Source organism: Vitis vinifera, chromosome 5 (genome assembly GCF_030704535.1).
Source record: "Vitis vinifera cultivar Pinot Noir 40024 chromosome 5, ASM3070453v1".
In the NCBI taxonomy this organism is placed as follows: Eukaryota; Viridiplantae; Streptophyta; class Magnoliopsida; order Vitales; family Vitaceae; genus Vitis; species Vitis vinifera.
The window spans coordinates 1255527-1276564 of record NC_081809.1 but is presented as its reverse complement, the minus strand read 5'-3'; the positions used below and the strand labels follow the sequence as shown (position 1 = coordinate 1276564).

Genomic DNA, 21038 nt, shown 5'->3' with positions numbered 1-21038 from the left:
CCCAGATAATGACCTGCTCATGAACCACCCACTTGCACCAGCCATAAGCTCCTTAGCCAACTATAAGTCAATTGGCTACTTGACTTGATCACTTGATGTCCCAGCTAGCTGCCACTGACTAACTACGTTGCCACTAGCTAGTTGCATTATCATCTCCTCAAACCTTTTTAACCAAGTTGTTGGAGAGTCCCCCTAACAAACTGTCTCCTTCATTGCAAGGTGCCTTTTGTGACTGGGTACCCACCAACGTGTCTTTGATCAAGGCCTTCCGAGTCAGGCAGCGTGCACCAACTAGCTGACCAAGCGTCTGGTGCATTAGTGTGCCTTTCCCACACTAATGTGTGACCCCATGCCATGTCTAGGTGCCCATGGCTTGGGCGTGTTGTTTGCTTCCAATGTCAGGTCCAGCTCCATAGCAACGAGCCATGACATTGCGCCCATGGCTGATCCCTCTTGGTGCACAAGGCATTACGCCCCTGTGCTGTGCATAGACATCATGGTGTGAGTCGGTTGTTGTCTATTGCCCCATCAGGCCATGGCATTGGGCCCATGGCTTCCTCAGCTGGCTCACCGCACAAGGCTTAGGCGTCCTCATGCTTGCACGGGGAGGAGGTAGGTCGCACCAGGCCCGTGCCGTTGCAGCCACGGGGTGCACACCACACATGTCGTGGAGCCCATGTGTGCGTGCTCGAGTCTCATCCGTGTGTCCTAGGCACGCCCATGGCTATGCCATGGTGCCCCCTTGGTGCTGTCAATGCTTTTCCTTGGTGCTTCCCCCTTTGAATCACCTACCCCCCTCCCCCCTTAAAGAACAATACGAGTCGTTTTCATTGTTTATGGAAGATACATCAATATGCCTAAGGAGACATAATGGAATATTAAATAAATATAAATAAAATTCCAACTCAGCCTTCATCTGCACCACATAAGCTTGGTGCATGTGTGGTGCCCATCTGGTGCGCACGCGGTGCGTGCTCGATGCCTGTCTGGCTCACCCGCAGTGCGCATTTGGCCCATGCGCGGTATGCGTTTGGCTCTCCCGTGGTCTCCTCACTTAACTTTTGGAGTTTGAACCACCAAACCTCCAGACTTTCCTTACTTTCTGCCAAGGCTCTCATGGGTGCAAGGCCTATCCATGAGGCCTTTTCCTCCATGATTGAGTCAAGAGGCTAAGGGGTTAACACCCAGCTTGTAGATAAGGGGGGAAGGTAAGAAATAAGACCATTGCCACTTAGGAATTAATCTTGATTCTCTGCCCTATGGTAAGTAGGAAAAATAATATTAAAAAACAAATTTGGAACCAATAAATTATTTTTAAACTTACTTTTCTTTTTCTATATAAAATTTAAATAACTTGAAAAAAAATATTTTTTTTATAATTATTTTCTCATACTAATCAAAAATGGATCCAGACATAGAATTAACATCACCATTCCCCCATTTTACAAGATAAAAAAAAAAAAAAAAAAAAAAAAATCTCATTGGGAGAAAAACAAAGGAATATATTTCATCACAAATATAACCTGGAGTCTGCCCCAATTGGTAGTAAAGCAAAGGTGACGAGAGGGGAAGGCAAGAACTCTTGAGCGGCTTCTAGCCATAAGTTAGTCCAGGCCAAGTCAACTAAATGATAAGCCCACACTCTTAAATCCTCTAGTTACCATGCAACACATACATCCACCTGAAAACACTATTTAACCAAATGATATTAGTCGATGTTGAGCTCCGCACCCACACATATCGAGAGAGAGAGAGAGAGAGAGAGTGAGACTGAAGGGAAGGAGAGTGGAAGCCAAAAAAGAAAAAAATACAACATGCATACAAGTAGATTATATGAGGGTATTACAAGGGAGCTTAGATCTTCTAACAACATTTTACAAATTTCAAGCCTCTTCAAATAAATGGGGGGACCTCTCTATTAGTATCCGAGTAGCTCAACTGCTTGCTTTGCCAATTGTTGTTGCTCTCTCTAACCATATGCATCATGAGGAATATTAGGGCAATTGCCGAAATCAGGGGAAGGAGAAATGGGCTTTTTTAGTTCCATAAATCATCAGTGTTCCAGTGCACTACGAACTGAAAGTGGAGGGTCTTGCACCATGCCTCTGGATATTAGGTCGTGGTTTAAGAACAAAACAATAACAGTTATGTCGTCATGAAAATGTCGTCTGACCTTCTTGTCAATCCTTCGCAGATCTGAGTACCGCATTTCTCGTTTTCTTGCTGCTTCTTGGAGGGCTGCCTTTACAAGTCGTTTGGCACTTCCCTGCAATGATGGAAACTTGTGAGCTTGACATATGCAGAATTACCAAAACCAATTTATATGAAGAGATACACATTATACACATGTGCATGAGTTTAATGTCTACTTTATCAAGTAACTGCAGTTCAACATTTTTTTTTTTTTTTTGATAAATATAACTGCAGTTCAACATATAAGGATGTAATATCCACAAACATCATCTGGAAAAAGTACAAAATGTTCTCGTTAAGATCTGTTGCCTACAAACTATCTGCAGCTAGCTTATAAGAGATTCTACTTTTATTTATGCTAATATTAGGCAGTGTATTAATATTGAGACAAAGGCCCTCCAAGATTGCCTACATCAGAAATTTTCATAATATTCCCCAAGAAGATCTGTCAGCTGTGAATTATTAGCAACGAAAAGACCCGTTTCATTTATCCCAGAGGGAAGGGAGGAAGAAAGGGTCTTCAGAACATTGAGACACTAGCAAGCAAAGATTTTATCTGTCACAGGTATCACTTAACTTGGAGGTCCAACGCTAAAATTTGTGTTGAACAGAATGGTAGAGGGCAGCATATTTTTTGCTAAGGTATCCTTATTCAAACGTGCATGCATTTCCCTTGGGACAAGTGAACAAAAGAATTTTAGCAAATGCATAGTTTCACAGCTATTCTTTATTCTGTCTCCATATCCCTATCAATTTATGTCAGTGATCAAAACAAATTTGATTTAGTACGATTTTGAATATTTTATGAGTTCATATTTGCTAGCAAGTTCAAAAGGATTTACAAAGCATTGCCAAGCAAGTAGTTCAGCAAATTTGCGTGGAGCCCATAATGATGGTCATTTCACATATCTACATCAGATATTGGTATGTTACAAAAATAACACAGATAGAAGGGTTTAGAGATTAATATTTGGTAACTCGTTTATGCATCTGCCTTTTCTAAATAGAAAAGTCATGCACATTTTATCAGTAATTTCCCACTTTAGGCCTTTGTGGTTTACCCTAACCAAAAAATTCTTTTTCTTTCAATTTCTCACAAATATGGTATCACTGATGTAAACGGTCTGAAGATAATGGCACCTGCATCACTATGAAGCTCACCCTCAAAAACTAGGTCTAGATGACCACTAACTAATGCAGGCACAATGACCCATCAGGCCATTTATATCAATAGCATGAGAAATTAAAGAAAAACAATTTCTTGATGAGTGCAAACTACAAAGGCATTAGGCGAGAAATTACTGACAAGATTTCTATGATTGCTCTATTAAAAGAGGCAGATACACAAATGATTTACCAGATATTAAGCTCTGTACCCAGAAAATCAATTTAAGGAAAAAAAAAATTACTTCAGAGATCTTCCAGGAATAGATGAAACAGAATTGCAAATAATGTACATTAGAGGGTCACCACCATGCAACCATTTAATGAACAAACCCTAGACAATTGAAACTTGAATTTTAAGGTCATATAATGCCTACAAAAGAGAATCACAAAAACATTGAACCACATTTCAATGTAGAAAAGCATTATTGCAAAAAGAATGCAGAGGATAAAGTCTTACTGCACGTGGATGACTATGGACGATATCCACAGCTTTTTCATTACTCAAGTGTTCCCATAGACCATCAGATGCAAATATAAGGAAAGAATCATTTGGGTGGAGAGTATGAGAAATAATAGATGGATTGGCAGTCAAGATAGGCATGTTCATTGGTTCAGGAAGTCTGAATTTCGCATTAAGTGGTTCTCTGTTAAACTGCGCATGTTTCATATATACGTCGCCTATAGATCTAGAAACCTGCATCAAATAAAATCATGAAGTTGATGACACAAGATCACACAGAATCTAAAATTTAAACAGAAAAATATGCTATAGCAATTAATCAAAGTTCCTCAGAAAATTCAGATTCCAATTTCCCATAATATAGTTGAGTTCAATAAATCTAGGTAAAAGAAAAAAAAAGGTTATTCCATTCAAGATTTGCAATTGATATGCATTTTCCCCCTTTTTTCTGAAACTATACTTTAAATTAAGCTTTAAATATGCAAGTAGTAATTAAACACAAAAAGAAATAATCTAGGTGTTATAAAAAAAAAAAGAAAAAAAGAAAAAAAAAAAGGGAAATAATCTAGGTGTTAATTTGGCAATTTACAGGGAAGCAGTTCTGAGTAAATTATGCCAATGTTATGCAGAAGTTAGAACATGGGTATTGTGATCCATAAAATGGCAATAAACGTCTGGTAAACATCAATCAAACCCGGGAAAGTAAAATATTGGTATTAGGTTTATATAGAACAGCCAGTTGGAACGTGATGAATAAGTTCATCAATTGCATATAACTGCTTTTGGGCCAACATGCAGTTGTCCACATATGATAGCCTATGCATTTCAGAAATGATTTATCAAAGGGAGAAAGACATGCAGGGTGGGGGCATCTAAACTAAATATTTACCTACCATAGCATGCCTCTAACTATAATCAGATTCAAAACATATACATCTGGATTTCATCAAGAATCCAGATGAGTTCAAGAGCAGACATTCAGTCGGTATTAGGAAATGGATGTCAATTTAGCCCCTATAATTGATCAAGGTTGCAAGTCAGTAGATTATGTGTCTTTTTTCTTTTCTCTTTTTTTTATTTTTTTTATCAGCAAGTAGATTGTGTTATTACCTTTATATTCATTTGAAATGCTTTTGGGCTCCATGTTGCAGACCCTACTCATTCCAATTTGAAACTTCTCAAATTTTTACAGCAAACATATACAGTGTAGCACTCACACACACATCTATTCAATTTCTTGTACATGGATATCACAGACCGTCCAAGTTCTTCACTAAATGTTACAGAAAGTTCTCACACAACATCTACATCCAGTTTTTGAACAGCCTTGATGACACGCAAAAGGACCATATGATCTCTAGATCATTCTGCCCACAAACCTTAGGATTTAGGGAGTCACAAGGCCAGAACTTGAAGAATTCTATGAGAGCTAGCTTCTGAGGAACTACAAGTCAAGAATGGTCAATGTGCAGGAGAACACGAAAACCGAAAAACAATTTCCAAAAATTACAGCAATTTTAAGCATGGTCAAAAGGTATTTGAAATAACCTGAATAATGCCCTTTACTCTCCAAACACCATGCTTGAGGACAACAATTTGGGGATCATTGGGGTGCAAGTCTTTGAGCTCTTGCCTGACAGCCTCAACGTTAGCATTGTGTTCAGTCGAGAGCTGTATGGCAGCAACAACACCAGTGTTGCCTACTTTCTTGCCCAACACAACCCGCGAATCTCCCAGGTTTGCAATGAAAAGGGTCTGCTCGTATATAACTCCCACTAGACAGCATGAGCCAACTGACGCCAGATTGGGTTGACTAATCCATAACTGGGACACAAGAGCTGTAAACCCTTCCTCTGTTTGGAGAAAAGCCCTTCTGATTGTCTCCGTGGTCACAACACCCTCGGACTCAGCTGATATTGCTGCATAAACACAAAACCTAAGAACTCCAACATAAGAAAGCTTTCTTTCTTTAGTATTCAAAAGATAAAAATTAACTAAGAAAACTCAACTCCCGAGAATTATAACAGTTCATTATTGGGCTTCAACGCATAATGCTTTAAGGGAATTTGCAATAAAACCAAATTGACTCGTTGCTTCCAATTTGACCTTTTCGAGCTTAGAAGGTCAAAGAAGAATCATCTACAGTGGATAATACCCAAATCCCAAATCTTGTAGTGAAGACCCAGATTAGCAAATTCTAGGTTCTGGGTCTCATTCAATACTTATGATTTGGCGGTTACCCACCGCACAAGATTCCTTTTGCAATCAAACCTCTCCAAAACGTCCAAACAAAGCCAACATCTCGGAAAAAGGTCCGTGATTGAATACTACACATGTAAAAGCACCCAATCTGCTAGCAGATAAATATCACAACCCAAATAACCAACAAAAACTCAAAAAACGTGGCGAATCGACAGCCAGAAAGATCAGATCAAAACACGAACCTTGGAAATTCCGAAAAAGGTGATCGCACACGTAGCGAGCCGCTTCGGGCCCTCCGTGACCGTCGTAAACCCCCACGAAGGTCCCAAATGGCCCCGACTCGATCTGGCTCTGGTCCTCCAGCACCTGATTGGCCTGAACCACGGCCATCGAGAAGTCGCCGGACGCATAATGCCCAATATCCCGAAACCAAAGCAAACCCTCTCTTCCTTCACTCCCAAGCTCGACATTCCCTGAATCACGGCCAAATGGCTTCAAACAGAGAGAGAGGAGATTCATCAAAGCACCGAGCATCCCACATCTCTCAGAAACCCTAACCCTAAAAACACCGAAGCACTCCACACCCAGAAGATATATAGTTTTGGTGGGGGTTGAGAAAAAACCCTAGCTTGACGCGTAGGATAAGAGCAGGAGGGGTGCGTAGGTTAAGAGGGGATGGGGGGTGTTCGGTTGTAGAGGAACAGCGACGCGTTCATTCTCTTGTGGGAGAAGATGGCGTGGGGAAGCCTTTTGTTGGGTGTTATTTTCAATGTCTCCATTTCTCAAATATAAAAATTTTTATTTTTATTTTAATATTTTAAATCTTCTGTTTTGAAAATATTTTTTGCTTCTGTTTTTGAACAACGCTTTGCTTGTTTTTGTTTTGTTTTGTTTTGTCATTTGTGAGGTTTTTTAACTTTGTGAAGTGGAAGTTGCTGTTGTACCGCTGTTGAGGGTAGAAGTCTCTAGGCGTTCAGCCTGGCAGTCATTTCGTAGTGGTTAAAAGGAGGAAGAAGACATAGTGGGCTGGGCTGGTTATGACTAGGGATTCTGAGCACAAATGTTAGGCCAGAGATTTTACCTAAACTGGGCTTTATTGGGCCTGTATCCAGCCCAAACAAGGATATCAACCCTGTGTTTGATGCAGCCTAGCAGTACCCTTTAGCATTCCTCTCTCTTTTTTTCCTTTTTAATGATGGGCTGTTGAAGGTGCAAGGCCCAGACCACTCACCTTTTATCCCATTGCCTTGAAACAAGCCAGGCTGACAAGTTGGCCCATTTCCTCTGGGCCGAAACTTTCTCCATAAAGGCCCAATTTCAAGGTCAAGATTTTTACTAATAACTTTGCTTATAGAGTCCCTCCTTCGTTAGACTAATGATAATATTTTAATTAATTTATTTTTGACACCCTAAATAATATTTTTATTTTTTAAATAATTATTAAAAGAAATGTTTTAAAATATAGTTCTTTTTTATAGATGTGACACCAAATAATTTTTTTTATACCATTTTTGTTCTTATTTATAATCTTTATTACTTCCAGAAAGTGACTAATTATTAGATCATAAATTCATCTTGGAATATTTTTACTTGGAACAAACAAATTGAATAGCGGTAGTAGGTAGAGGATGACAGTGAAGGGAGATACTCCCCAAGGAGGAGGCAGCAGCATAGCAGTGGGCCACACTTTGAGGCCCAATCAGAAATACAATAATTAAATGTCACTCTCAGTGTTTAAGAGGGAGAATCTCTGGTCGCTCACCCAACAACTCAAATTATTGAAGATGTGGAGAATGTTAATGGCGCAAAGGCCTTCTTCTCCACATATTTAATCTCTAATTTATCCATGGAAGAGATAGTGGGCAGAGCTCGATCCCACATCGAAAAATAGAAAAAAAAATTTGGTGTGATATATTTATGATTTTTCTGAATTATGTAGACATTTTAAAATTGTGAAAATCTCTTTAATTCAAAGTCAGAATCGGGTTTGCTACGAAAACTGCAAGAGACCATAGAAAAAAAAAATCATGTTTTGGAAACCAACACATTAAATACAGGGGCCTTTGACGGAAATTGATGTGCTATGCATGTGCAAATCAGGATGTAGACATATTTTGACTCTATGAAGATTCGTTGCACTTATAGCAACATAAAATTTGGTTGCAGCCATGTTGAAAGTAGGGTCGATGATAAGTGAGAAAACTTGTCGTTTGAATGTGTATTCTCTGGTTGTAAATCTGTCTCGTGGATGGGGACATTGCAACCAATTTTCAAGCAATAATGCCTCCATTTTACTGTATTTTTCCAAGCAGGTTCCAGCATTCTTCGCTATGGACTTACACTGTGGCGTGGAGAATGGGTCCAATTTGATCTACTTCTTGGTGGCAAATATTTATTTTGTTTATAACGGGGTTCCAGGAAATGGGCTGAGGAGTCCAGCTCAGTGCCGAAATGGGCCCCATGGCCTGTCTTGATTATGGACATTGGGCCCACTCGCTTTGCATGGGAAGTATCTGGTCAAGTGTGGGCCTAGGGGGATGAGGCCAGGCCATACCTGTTGTGGGGCTCACCTGGATGGACGGTCGGGGCAGTTGGAAGATTGGGCCCCGGTTTGTTGTCTGGATTGGGCCTTGTTTGCAACTTTGGTTAGTCGACTGTGTTGAAGCTGTAGCCCTGAGTATGGTTTGGGGTCATGAGTTCGCTTCTTTAGCATGGACCTGGGTTTCCTTAACTTGGACGGGGAAGCCACCGGCCCTCTATAACAAGTAATCTGGGCTTCGGCCCACATTAACTTGTACAAAAGCGACGTAGAAGAGCAGAGGAATGGACACGATAAATTGGTACAAATAAACATGCAACAAGGTTCGAACTCATGCCAAATGGGTTTCTTCTAGAGGCCTAGTTTGGTTTCTGGAAAATTGAGGAAAACACGGCATTGATAGAACAAAGAATAGAAATGTGGGCCTCCCAAATTGGAAACCTTATCCATTAATGGGTCCGGCCCAGATACCACACAAGCCCGGGCACTCCCCTGCTTATACAATTTACAATTAAAAATGAGCATACCCTTCCCTACTTGGGAAATTATTTATTTCCCAAATGTTTATTCAAATTATTTCTCCCATTAAATAAATGATATTTCATTAATATATTTCTATAATATTAAAATCATAGCACATTCAATGCAATGTAGCTGGAAACTTCTTGATAGGAGGCTTCCACCACAAAATTCAAATCCAACTACAATTTATTTTTTTAATATATTATAATTTGTTTATTACTATAATTTTATATTCATAATAGATAGGACCGGAAAGAGGTCGGCATGATGGGGAGACACGTGAAGATTCAGGATATTTCCAATGTCATTATGTTATTGGTCTTGTTTATTAATTCCATACAAACTTAGGGTTATATTTCTAATTCTCATTTAGATGGTGTTTGTTTTTTGGTTAAATATAAAAAATTAAAATATTTAACTTTTTTTATTCAGTTAAAAGTAATTTGTTGATATCAACTAATATAACTAAAATGAAATCAATATCAATATATTCAATTTTGAGTGCGTTTAACAGTGATTATAAAAAAAGTTTATAGCATTTTAATATTTTAAGAATGAAAATTTTTAAGTGTTATAAATGTTATAAATACTTTTTAAAATTACTATCAAACGCACTTTTAATTATATTGATTAATATTAATATGGAACTTTTATTTAAATATAAAAAATTAAATATTTTTTTTTTTTTTTTTAATACCCAAAGGCAAACATCATCTTAATTTTTTTTTTCTTTAATTGAAACGATGCTACACGAAATTGAAAGGTGTGCTTCTTGATATTTTATTTTACTGTTAACACTTTCAAACTTATTTATTTTTCAACTTGTGAATTATTTATTTCCCAAATGTTTATTCAAATCATTTCTCCCATTAAATAAATGATATTTCATATATATTTCTATAATATTAAAATCATAGCACATTCAATGCAATGTAGCTGGAAACTTCTTGATAGGAGGCTTCCACCACAAAATTCAAATCCAACTACAATTTATTTTTTTAATATATAATAATTTGTTTATGACTATAATTTTATATTCATAATGGATAGGACCGAAAAGAGATCGGCATGATGAGGAGACACGCGAAGATTCAGGATATTTCCAATATCATTATGTTATTAGTTTTGTTTATTAATTCCATACCTAAAGTAGTTTTGTTTATTAATTCCATACAAACTTTAGGGTGATATTTCTAACTCTCGTTTTGATGATGTTTGTTTTTTAAATAAAATAAAAAAAATCAAAATATTCAAAAAAAATTTATTCAGGTAAAAATAATTTATTGATATTAACTAATATAAGTAAAGTGAAATTATTATCAATATGTTCAGTTTTGAGTACGTTAACAATGATTATATAAAATATTTCTAACATTTTTAATATTTGAAGAATGAAAATTTCTAAGTGTTATAAATGTTATAAATATTTTTTAAAATCACTACTAACGTACTCTTAATTATATTAATTAATATGAAACTTTCATTTAAATACAAAAAGTTAAATATTTTAACTTTTTCTTTTTTTACCAAAAATCATATTTATTAATATTTTTTTTTATTTTCTTAATATCTTCTAAAACCAAATATAATATAAAAAAGAAAAAAGCATTCCTAAATTTTACAAATTTTCTTCTATGTTTTTATTCCCTCGAAATTTGCAAGGTCTCATATCTATCTCTAGTTGAAAGCCACACTTCTTGGGTCCTTCGATATTAAGGTAAGAGAAAGCATGGGACATTGTTAGTTCCCATGTATAAACCTCTAACGTGTACATAAGAAAGAAAGCTTATCCTAATTATTAAAGGAATCCCATATATCCACATATCCTAAAGGAAACCATACATACAAAACCTTATCCAACACCTGGAAAGAGAACAAGAGTCTCAGATACATGTCCCAATGGAAACTGAACAACACCAGATAAAATCCGCCATGTCCCGTTACCCCACCTTTTGGGACCAAATGATGTCACTCCAAAACATTATATTTATTATTTTATTTAAAAAAAAGTAACGGTCTCCAAGACAAAAACCACCGCCCGAACCGACATTTCTTACCTACCTCAAACTGATTTAACTAACTTATCCAAAAGACTAGGACTATTTTATAAAATAATAATTTTAATTCATTTATAGAAACGTATTCCTTTTAATGAAAGCTTAAGTTTTAAGTAACTTCATTAGAGATTTGTTTTGACATCTTCATGATATTAAACGTAACTAAAATCTTCGATCTGGATAACATCTTCTCTTCCGACAAAACGGTGGATGATCGATACTGGCAACACGTGGGGAATCGTGATTGGTCCTTTTCAGGGATTCATCCCGAATACGAGAAATGGTAGGCCGTTGATTTTTTCTAATTATAGAGTCACTACTTTTTCTTTTTCATTTTGTTGGATTTTTATTTATTTATTAGCTTTTAGAGAATAAAATCTCCAGATACCAAACATCCTTAAAAATGTGAAATTTGGCGACGAGAGTTTTTTAGCAACCGACATTAACTGACCGGGTAGGTTTTTTTCTACCTGTATGGCCCCAGAAATATCAGCCCTACACGTGGCGTTCAGGGATTTATGACATGTGTCTTTCAGGGATTTATGACAGGTGTGAGTGATTATACAGTGTATTCGGATATTTGCTTACAAATATGTGCCTTGCTTCCACTTTCCCTCCATTCAACTTTCATTTCTTCTTACTGATTTTCTCCAGTAAATTCTTGTTCGTTCATGGCGCCTCCTAACTTGTTCACTGAGATTCATTCCCATAATTCTCTCAAAGAGGGTGTTTCCACTTCGAGATTTTCTTTGTCCCCAAAAGGAGAAATCTCTGTAGATGGGGTGACCCTTTTGTCTGACGTTCCAAACAACGTGAAACTTTCTGCTTTCTCTTCCATTCCTCATTTCTCCGATGATGATGATTCAAAACCACCAGATTACATGCTGAAGTCCGTTTTATCCAAATCCGAAAACGGAGCCTTCCTCGGATTATCCGTGAGGGAGCCCCAGGATCGAATCCTCAACCCCATTGGGAAGCTCTTGAATCGGAAGTTCATGAGTATTTTCCGGTTCAAGACGTGGTGGTCGACCATGTGGATTGGTTCAAATGGCTCCGATCTGCAAATGGAGACCCAGGTGATTCTTCTGCAAGTTCCAGAGTTCAACTCTTACGCCCTCATTCTTCCTCTCATAGAAGGGAGTTTCCGGTCGGCTATTCACCCCGGTCCTGCCGGAGAAGTGGTGTTGTGCGTAGAGAGTGGCTCCACCAAAGTTAAGGGCAGTTCTTTCAGTTCTTGTGCTTATTTTCACGTCGGAGACAACCCTTACGATCTTTTCAGGGACGCTTTCGCCGCCGTTCGTGTTCATTTGGGGACTTTCCGGCTCTTGGAGGAGAAAACTCCGCCGCGGATTATCGATAAATTCGGGTGGTGCTCGTGGGATGCTTTTTATCTCACGGTGGAGCCGGTCGGAGTGTGGCATGGTGTTAAGAGCTTCCAAGAAAATGGGTTTCCTCCCAGGTTTCTGATCATCGACGATGGATGGCAGAGCATAAACATGGACCACGAGCCCCCTCTACAGGACTCCAAAGATCTAACGGGCCTCGGCTCACAGATGCTCTGCAGGCTCTACAGATTCAAGGAGAACGAGAAATTCGCAAAGTACCAAGCGGGCGCAATGCTAAAACTCCACTCTCCGAAATTCAGTCAGGAGGAGCACGACAGGCGATTCAAAGAGATGGTTGCTCTCGCCATGAAGAAGAAGGCCATCAAGGAGGAAGGGGGCGATGACTCGGGCCTTCCAGAGGCCACCATCATAGAGTACCTCAAGGAAGAAAAGGGGGTGAAGAGAGGGGGGCTGAAGGCACTTGTGAATGATTTGAAGGCAAAGTTTTCAGGGTTGGATGATGTTTATGTGTGGCATGCTCTGTGTGGAGCTTGGGGAGGGGTGAGGCCAGGGACTACCCACCTGGATAACAAGGTCTGTGAAGCAACCATAGCTGCAGGGCTTGAGAAGACCATGTATGATTTGGCAGTTGTTATGGTGGTTAAAGGTGGGATTGGGCTGGTTAATCCAAGCCAAGCTGGAGATCTATATGAATCCATGCATTCATATCTTGCTGATGCTGGTATCACTGGTGTGAAGGTGGATGTCATCCATGTAAGTTCTGCAACCAACACTCACATATACATTCATATTTCTATCATACTTCATTCTCCTCCTCCTCCTCTTCTTCCATTAATCGGTTCGCATCATATTCATATTTCAAACAAGCATCTTGTTTTTCCATCATGATCATCATGATCATGGTCATCAACATAATCTTTGTTATTACTAGGGGAGATTCATATAAAATCACAAGTCACATATCAAAGGACAGAGAAGAGCATGTTTTGTTAATATTCTGCAGAGTATAATATTCAGGTAAGCACTCTTTTACCTTTTAATATGGCTTTTACAAATACTAAGGTGTTAAAGGTGTCATGTAGAATCCATGGAAGTTGTAAGCAGTGGGTTAAGATCCTCTCCCATGAGCCTATGAATTGGAGAGGATTCTAACTCCTAGACAGTAACTCTCAATTGAAATACCTGAAGATTTCCTAAAAAATTTCCCATTAAATTTTTTGATCTGGACTTTCTTTCTTCATTTATATTTTTTTCTATCTTACCTCATTATATATGTATATTTGATTTATAAGCTTTGTGTATATTCACTAAAATCATTTTGACTATTTTCTGTATACAACCATTCAAGGAAATAAATTAAGGGATTTTCAGGACCTCTCCTTTATATTAAAAGTTATAACAAGGTTAGCATAGATTTCGGGGTAGTGACATGGGCCTGGGCTGGCATGCCCATATCCAATTATCCATCACTAGCATTTTGGATAATGTAAATGTGAATATAAACATATTGGCTGGGCCCTATACAGGACCATCACATTTACAAAACCCACCTTTTTATTCTCTGTTTTACCTTGGCTCTTCATCTTGCAACAGGCTCTGGAGTATGTGGGTGAGGAATATGGCGGCAGAGTTGAGCTTGCCAGGGCATACTATGATGGTCTGAGCCAGTCACTGAAGAAAAACTTTGGAGGAAGTGGCTTCATAGCAAGCATGGAGCAGTGCAATGACTTCTTCTTCCTGGCCACAAAGCAAATCTCCATGGGCAGAGTTGGTAATAGGAGATTGAGATTCTTCTTGTTTCATTTTTTTTTTCTCCCTTTTCTATAGGCTTACTGGGGTGGGTTATCTCTGTGTAGGTGATGACTTCTGGTTTGAAGATCCTAATGGAGATCCCATGGGAGTGTACTGGCTGCAAGGAGTCCACATGATCCATTGCAGCTACAACAGCTTATGGCAGGGACAGTTCATACAACCTGACTGGGACATGTTCCAATCCGATCATCTCTGCGCTGAGTTCCATGCCGGTTCAAGAGCAATATGCGGAGGACCGGTGTATGTAAGCGATAAGGTGGGGCACCATAACTTTGATCTTCTGAGAAAGCTAGTGTTGCCTGATGGAACCATACTCAGATGCCAGCACTACGCCCTTCCCACCAGAGATTGCCTCTTTGAAAACCCACTCTTTGATGGCAAGACCCTCCTCAAAATCTGGAACCTAAACAAGGTATTTTTAGCTTCTTTAGAATGGTAAAAACTTAAAAGTTTTTTTCCATAAGAAATGGCTCTGACCAACAAGAGCTTTGGATGAATGCAGTTTTCTGGGGTTGTGGGAGTATTCAACTGCCAAGGAGCTGGATGGTATCCGGAGGAGCACAAGTGTAAGGCCTACCCACAATGCTACAAGGCCATGTCTGGCTCGGTTTCTTCGGATGATGTTGAGTGGGAGCAGAAGGCTTCTACGGCAGAGTTTCGAGGTGCGGATGAGTTTGCTGTCTACCTCAACAAATGTGATAATCTACGGTTGGTGAAGCCTAAAGAGCAGATCAACATCACCCTCCTGCCTTCAACATTTGAAATATTCACCATCTCCCCAGTTCACAAACTTAGAAAGGGATCTAAATTCGCAGGGATAGGCCTTGAGAACATGTTTAACAGTGGAGGGGCAATTGAAGGCATGGAGTGTGGCTGCATAGGAGGGCTTTGTAGTGTGAAGATGAAGGTTAAGGGAGCAGGGAAGTTCTTGGCCTACTCAAGTGAGAAGCCAGGGGAGGTTGTTCTGAATGGGGAAAAGGTGAAGTATGAGTGGACAAGCAATGGAATTCTGAGTTTTGAAGTCCCATGGACTGGTGGGGAATCATCTGATGTTCTCATTCTAATTCACTAAGATATTGGTGTGGAAGTCCTGGTTTTCAAAGGGACCATAGAAATATAGGGAAATTGACATAGCTTTTGGGATTACAAAGATGGGTCATGGGTGTTTTCATTTTTGTTCTTCTCTAATATGCAAAGTAATAGATTTTTTTTTTATACCACAACTCTTTAGACAAATATTGTATATTTGATCTATAATGAATTAAAGCATTTATGGTATGTGTCTGTTTTGAACTCTGATTCCTCTTTTTTTATATATGGCATTTTCGTCCCTTTATTTTCACTGCATACTAATGCATTGAATGAATTAATGCAATGAATTCAAGCATTTTTTTCTCCTTTTCAAATGGTATTTTTGTTCCTTTATTCAGAACCCCTCCATTTATTTTTATTTTCACTTTTAAAAAAAAATTAAGTACTTAAAAATATATATATATATATATATATTAAACACTCTTTCTAGAATCATCTGAAACGGACTTTAAATATGCTCCTCCGCACTGTTTCTGATACTACAATCAGATCACTATACCAAGTTACCAACCACAAAGAAAAAGATTAGGAAAGGCATGCTTTAAGGAAGAAACACATCCCTCTGCGAATGTATTATGTATGCCGCCGATGTTATATTTTAACATTAAAAATTTAAAACCCAAAAGAAAGCGAAAGGAAAATACCTAAACCTGTACCATATCTTCAAGGAAAACCCAATTCTACCCCTCTATTTCTGTTCTATTATTTGCGGTTGATCCCACGACACCATTGCTCTTCCTACTCTTCTTCAACCCCAAAATCATCTTCAATTTGCTTATAAACTTAATTGCAATACCCTGTTTCTTGTGAACAGCGGCTTGAGTTTGTGATGACGCCTTTTTTCTATCCTGCTTTACCTGTTCGACGAAATTCCCCAGAGAGGCCCCGTTTCTAGTAAATGTGTGAACGAGATCAGGAAACACCTTTTGCATCGAAGTCTTAAAAGTATGCGAGACGTGGACGGTCGACGAAGAAGAAGAAGAAGAAGAAGAAGAAGAGCCATCGCCTCTGTAGTACCCAACTTTGACGCGCCCATCGGTATAGGCGTTGCAAGCTTCCAATATAAAGAGCGCGCGGTCGCGAAAATGCGCTGCGATCAAAGCTTCGAAGTTTTTGGGGGGTTTTCGGAGCATGAAAAGCATCGTCTTGCAAGACAAGGCAAACACAGTTTCACTGTAAGCCATGGAATTCTTTTCCCACAGACTCCGACCGGGTAGAACCCCGTGACCCGGTTCGTTGAAGTAGGGCTTCTCGTTGAGAACGAGGCCTTGGAGCGAAACCAAGACCTGAAGAACCGTGGACTGGGAAGGATCCCACTTCTCCTTCTTCCTCCCCACCCATGTGTTCAGCAGACTCAAACAAACCCGCCCATTTGCATACAGATTGGGGTTCAATCGAAGCCCGAATGAGCGGTAATGGACTTGCGGAGGATGCGCGGGGTAATCAGGCGGAAAAGCGAGATCGAAGGCGAAGAGACCATCGTGATACGGCGTCCCCACGGCGCCGACGATCACCGCCCGGAGAAGGTCGATCCTCCGTTCATAGACCCGCACGAAAATCGAATCGGGAAGATTCTTCTCGAGAATCTTCCACTCCTGCATGATCTTAGAGTAAACGCCACTCGCTGCGTTACTGAAGCAGTCGGCGTCGCTGTTCGCAGTCCGGTTGAGTTTGACGTAGTGGTGGTCGGAGTCGTCCGAAACGACGTCGAATCGCCTAAACCCGTTGTCCTCCTCCGCCTCCTCCACTATCTCTCCATTTGGATCCATAGCCACCGACCTCTCGGCTTCTGGGATTCCTCTTCTTCGAAACAGGCCTGTGGACGAGAGAATGTTATGAAGGCTATGGAGCGGTGAGGTGGAGGCTGATCCCACCGTTGATCTTTTCCTTCGTTTTAACTTTTTAACTTTGGAAATATGAAATATCTTCCTCTTTTCCTTCCTTCCTTCCTTCCTTTATTCATGCAACGAAATGTTGATGCTGAAGATACGTGATCAGCTAAGTTAGTCCAACCCTTCCCGTAATATCCTCCACCTGCTTGACCCACGCGCCTCCCACTCAATTTCACGCACCCCCTTTTTCCCCTTTTTTTTCCCCTTTTTTTTTGTTTGGTAAGAAACCGATTTCCACTCCGGAAAGTGAATATTATCTCAAAATTATAGGGTGGGTGTTAAAACTAAAATTGAGGCTAAAAGGGAAATAAAACCTAACGAGGAACTTGCCACCCACTCCACTAGGTCCCCCTCCAGACTCTTATGTATTTTTCCCATTCCAGCCACTGGGATTGGGAAGCAGTCAACTCCGCCTAGTCTTCCGTTCATATCATTCTGATTTCAAAAAAAGTACTTTTAAGATATAATTTTTAAATATAAAATTAAATGGGACTGTAGTGAGACATACTTTTGTTTCCACTTTTATTATTAAACACAAAATTTAAATGTTCTTCCAAATGAGTTTAAGTAATCTAATCATTTGAATAATAAAAATTATTATTATTATTATTATATTTTTAATAATTAATTAATTTTTATATGAAAATATTATTAAACAATCTGATTACTTCCCATCAAATGATTTGAAATTGGATTTGTAATCACTTGATTTTAATCTATTTCATCATCTCTCTTTTATTTTAATTCTTATAAATAATTTTTCTGAACCCATTTATAATTTGTTCTTATATTAAATTTCTTTATATTTTTATGTTAAGGTTTTTTTAAAAATAAAGTATATAATATATATTTTTTTGTGATGAGATACGCGCACACTTTCTATTTACTAATTTATGTATTAGATTAGAAGAAGTAAGGAAGCGACGTTGAACTATAACTATAGTCTCCACCAAACCATGTCTCTTGAAAAGATTAGCGTACCAAATGATCCATCCCTGCGTCACGCATGGATTGCTATTTCTCTTATTCGGGAATGCAGAACCATGCGCGATCCATTCCATACCACTCTGTATGCCCTATTTTCCTCGCTAAGGTACTGAGGCTTGTCGGAATATCATCCCATTTCCATCAAATCAATTCATTATTAAAGGTCTGTATATAGAAAAGGAAAGGGGCCCACTGACTTTGAAGGGTCCAATTTCTTACTTACCACCTCTAAAATAAAACATAATATTATCTCCCATATAAAATAAAAACTCTTTACATCTAACCTTAAAAAGAGAATAATTTTCACAAACTTTTTAAAAAAAATTTAAGATATTACTTTAAATTTAAAAATATTAAAATGATTTTGAAAAAGGTGAGATAAAATATTTTACAAGGTTAATTTCATTGAGACTAGTGATTTGATTTAAGCACTCATCTTATAAAATTTATTTTTTCAAAAGATTTTAGGTGAGAATTTAAATATATATATATATATATATATATATATATATATTATTTAAGAATTCTTTAAAAAAATATATTTTATTTTCCCAAAAAAATTATATATAAAATGCATCTATATAACACAAAATTTAAAACTCATGATTTAATATATTTATACAAAACCTCAAGAGTTAAAGTTATCATATTTTATAACTAATGAAGTTACTATTATTTTTGGTTTCTAACAAAACAAATAAGCAAAAAACTTATGGTTCTATAATTTAAAGATAGTTTTTATTTTATTTTATTTTAAAGATAGAATAATATATCATCTGATTATTTTTCTCTGAAAATAATTTTTAAAAACAAAATGAAATAAAAAACAATTTTTAGAGAATAAGTAAAAATTATTTTTACTAATTTTTAAAAATAAAAGAAAAACATAGGCTTGTTTGATTATGTTTCTAAATTTTTTTAAATTATAAAATAAAAAACAATTTTTAAAAACAAATTAAAAACAGACACTTAACTTTCCTAATACTTCTCCTATAGAAAATATAATATATTGGAGATTAATTGAAAAAGGGGGTTCAATCCATTCAATTGCTGATTTAATATGAATTTACTAAAACTATACTATAGTAGCAAAAGTCATCTATATATATCATATAGAATATGAAACAGTGGCTTCCAGTTGTGCCACTAATACCTAGTCACCTAAGATATTTGGTGGGAGCAATAAAGGGGAAGGGGGTTCTCTCTACCCTTTTTGTTAGCTAGCTTTATAAAAACATAATATATGGTAGGAAATAGTAGAATGGTACAGGGTATAAAGAAATTAGCCTCCTAGATATAGATTCCCACTAATAAGGGACACATTAATATGGAGAAAATGGAGCTACTCTATTCAAAAAATGGCACTAGTCTTCATGTTCAACTTTATTTTTTAAGCTTCTTCCTATGGTGGCCAAAAGCAATAAGAATAGGGTAGTGGCATATGCTACTGGTGCTCCACTTTTCTTACTACCCAAATTTGCTAGTGAGAGACACAGTCAAGTGAAATTAGGGCAATCAAATAGAAAAGTGAATGCAAATAAATGAATAATATTGCTCTACTTCTACAAATCCAGCAACAGGAAGTGATGAGTTCCAGATTTTTCCAGGGTTCAAATGAAATGAGAGGCAAAAGAGGCATGCTATCAAAACTAATCAAATAAAAATTGAGTGCAAGACTTCTATACAAAAGGTTATGAGTCAATGGTGAGTGCAAGACTTCCATACAAAAGCAAAAGCCAAAAGGTTATTAAGTCAATGAATAGGAATGCGAATCTTCAAAAGTGTAGAGAGCATATGACCATAACCAGGAAAGAAACAAAGTTAAAAGAGACTTAACTCCTAAGGATGGGCCTCCTCCTCTTCTGCCACAACCCCCTTCATGAGGGGCTATGCCTCCTTTCCCTCATTTACACGGAATTGTTTGACTTCTGCTCAATTTAAGGAGGGAAAAAAACAGAAAATAAAAGGCAATAGAACAGTATAACATAACAAATAACACAGGTTTAATGTCACATGTTCACATGTAAGAAAGCTCAAGTTAATACAGACTATATTAAGATAAAAGAAGAGAGAGTAAACATCATAAGCAGACAATTCAGTTCAAATAATTCTGAATTGTACAGCAGAAACATCAGAACTTCACCTGCAAAGAGAAGAGTGCCAGTTCAAGAATTCAGCCAGCTTGTACCCCATAGGTAACCTGTCAATTCTGAATCCTGGTAGTTGTTGCCCTTGAAGGTAAACATTGCTTAAATTGGTTGGCTAAAAGTTTAGTTCAATAAGTCATTTCCAAATCATAGATGCTTTAGAATTAACTTATTTACTCCATAGAGCTTGCTTCATGAAATAAGAAAGCAACACTTCTTTACACACCCCAAAAGCATTTCATAAGCTCTAAGAGAGTAGTATTAAAGCCAACTGAATCATTCGGTTTAACAGAATGCAGAAATCTACATTTTTGGCTGTCACTGTTATACATTGAGCATATTAAATCATATTAAATTATTAAATGACAACTACAGGAACAGAGCAAAAATTAATGAATGGCTGACTAAAACCAAAACAATCCTCCACAACACTTAAACATCAAACATGCATGTCTGGAAACTAACTAACAAAGCATTACAAACATTCCCTATGTAAGCTGGATGACACACTCCTAATAGGAACTCCTTAAACAATCATGGCCCATTGCTGTGTGTAAAGCTTGGGCCACTAGGCCTGAGCCAATTCTCAGACATGGGCATGAGGTCGTTTTTGAAAGTAGCA

General features: G+C 37.8%; 3 protein-coding genes across 3 annotated transcripts; 1 reads left to right on the top strand and 2 right to left on the bottom strand.

Moving 5' to 3' along the window:
• Positions 1–1800: 1800 nt before the first annotated feature.
• On the bottom strand, positions 1801–6902 carry LOC100241379 (probable protein phosphatase 2C 42). The gene is made up of 4 exons (XM_002273064.5): positions 6265–6902; positions 5369–5739; positions 3818–4054; positions 1801–2266 (listed from the first exon to the last, which is right to left on the bottom strand). Exons 1-4 carry the CDS (start codon positions 6554–6556, stop codon positions 2054–2056), a joined length of 1113 nt encoding a protein of 370 aa, XP_002273100.1. The 5' UTR covers positions 6557–6902; the 3' UTR covers positions 1801–2053.
• Positions 6903–11748: 4846 nt separating this feature from the next.
• On the top strand, positions 11749–15576 carry LOC100246503 (stachyose synthase). The gene is made up of 4 exons (XM_002273029.4): positions 11749–13239; positions 14080–14257; positions 14343–14710; positions 14801–15576. The coding sequence occupies exons 1-4, from the start codon at positions 11812–11814 to the stop codon at positions 15368–15370; spliced, it is 2544 nt and encodes an 847-aa protein (XP_002273065.1). The 5' UTR covers positions 11749–11811; the 3' UTR covers positions 15371–15576.
• Positions 15577–15930: 354 nt separating this feature from the next.
• LOC100241396 (putative ubiquitin-conjugating enzyme E2 39) lies at positions 15931–17339 on the bottom strand. Its single transcript, XM_002278745.4, has one exon. It carries the CDS (start codon positions 17157–17159, stop codon positions 16071–16073), a length of 1089 nt encoding a protein of 362 aa, XP_002278781.1. The 5' UTR covers positions 17160–17339; the 3' UTR covers positions 15931–16070.
• Between the last annotated feature and the right edge of the window lie 3699 nt (positions 17340–21038).

Bases quoted from the DNA above. Each gene is read 5' to 3' on its own strand.
- LOC100241396 (XM_002278745.4), bottom strand. From the start codon at position 17,159: ATGGATCCAAATGGAGAGATAGTGGAGGAGGCGGAGGAGGACAACGGG.
- LOC100241379 (XM_002273064.5), bottom strand. From the start codon at position 6,556: ATGCTCGGTGCTTTGATGAATCTCCTCTCTCTCTGTTTGAAGCCATTT. The intron at 5,740-6,264 runs GTTCGTGTTTTG...GTGTTTATGCAG, and splicing joins CCTTTTTCGGAATTTCCAAG to CAATATCAGCTGAGTCCGAG. The intron at 4,055-5,368 runs GTTATTTCAAAT...TATTTGATGCAG, and splicing joins GAGTAAAGGGCATTATTCAG to GTTTCTAGATCTATAGGCGA.
- LOC100246503 (XM_002273029.4), top strand. From the start codon at position 11,812: ATGGCGCCTCCTAACTTGTTCACTGAGATTCATTCCCATAATTCTCTC. The intron at 13,240-14,079 runs GTAAGTTCTGCA...ATCTTGCAACAG, and splicing joins TGAAGGTGGATGTCATCCAT to GCTCTGGAGTATGTGGGTGA. The intron at 14,258-14,342 runs GTAATAGGAGAT...ATCTCTGTGTAG, and splicing joins AATCTCCATGGGCAGAGTTG to GTGATGACTTCTGGTTTGAA.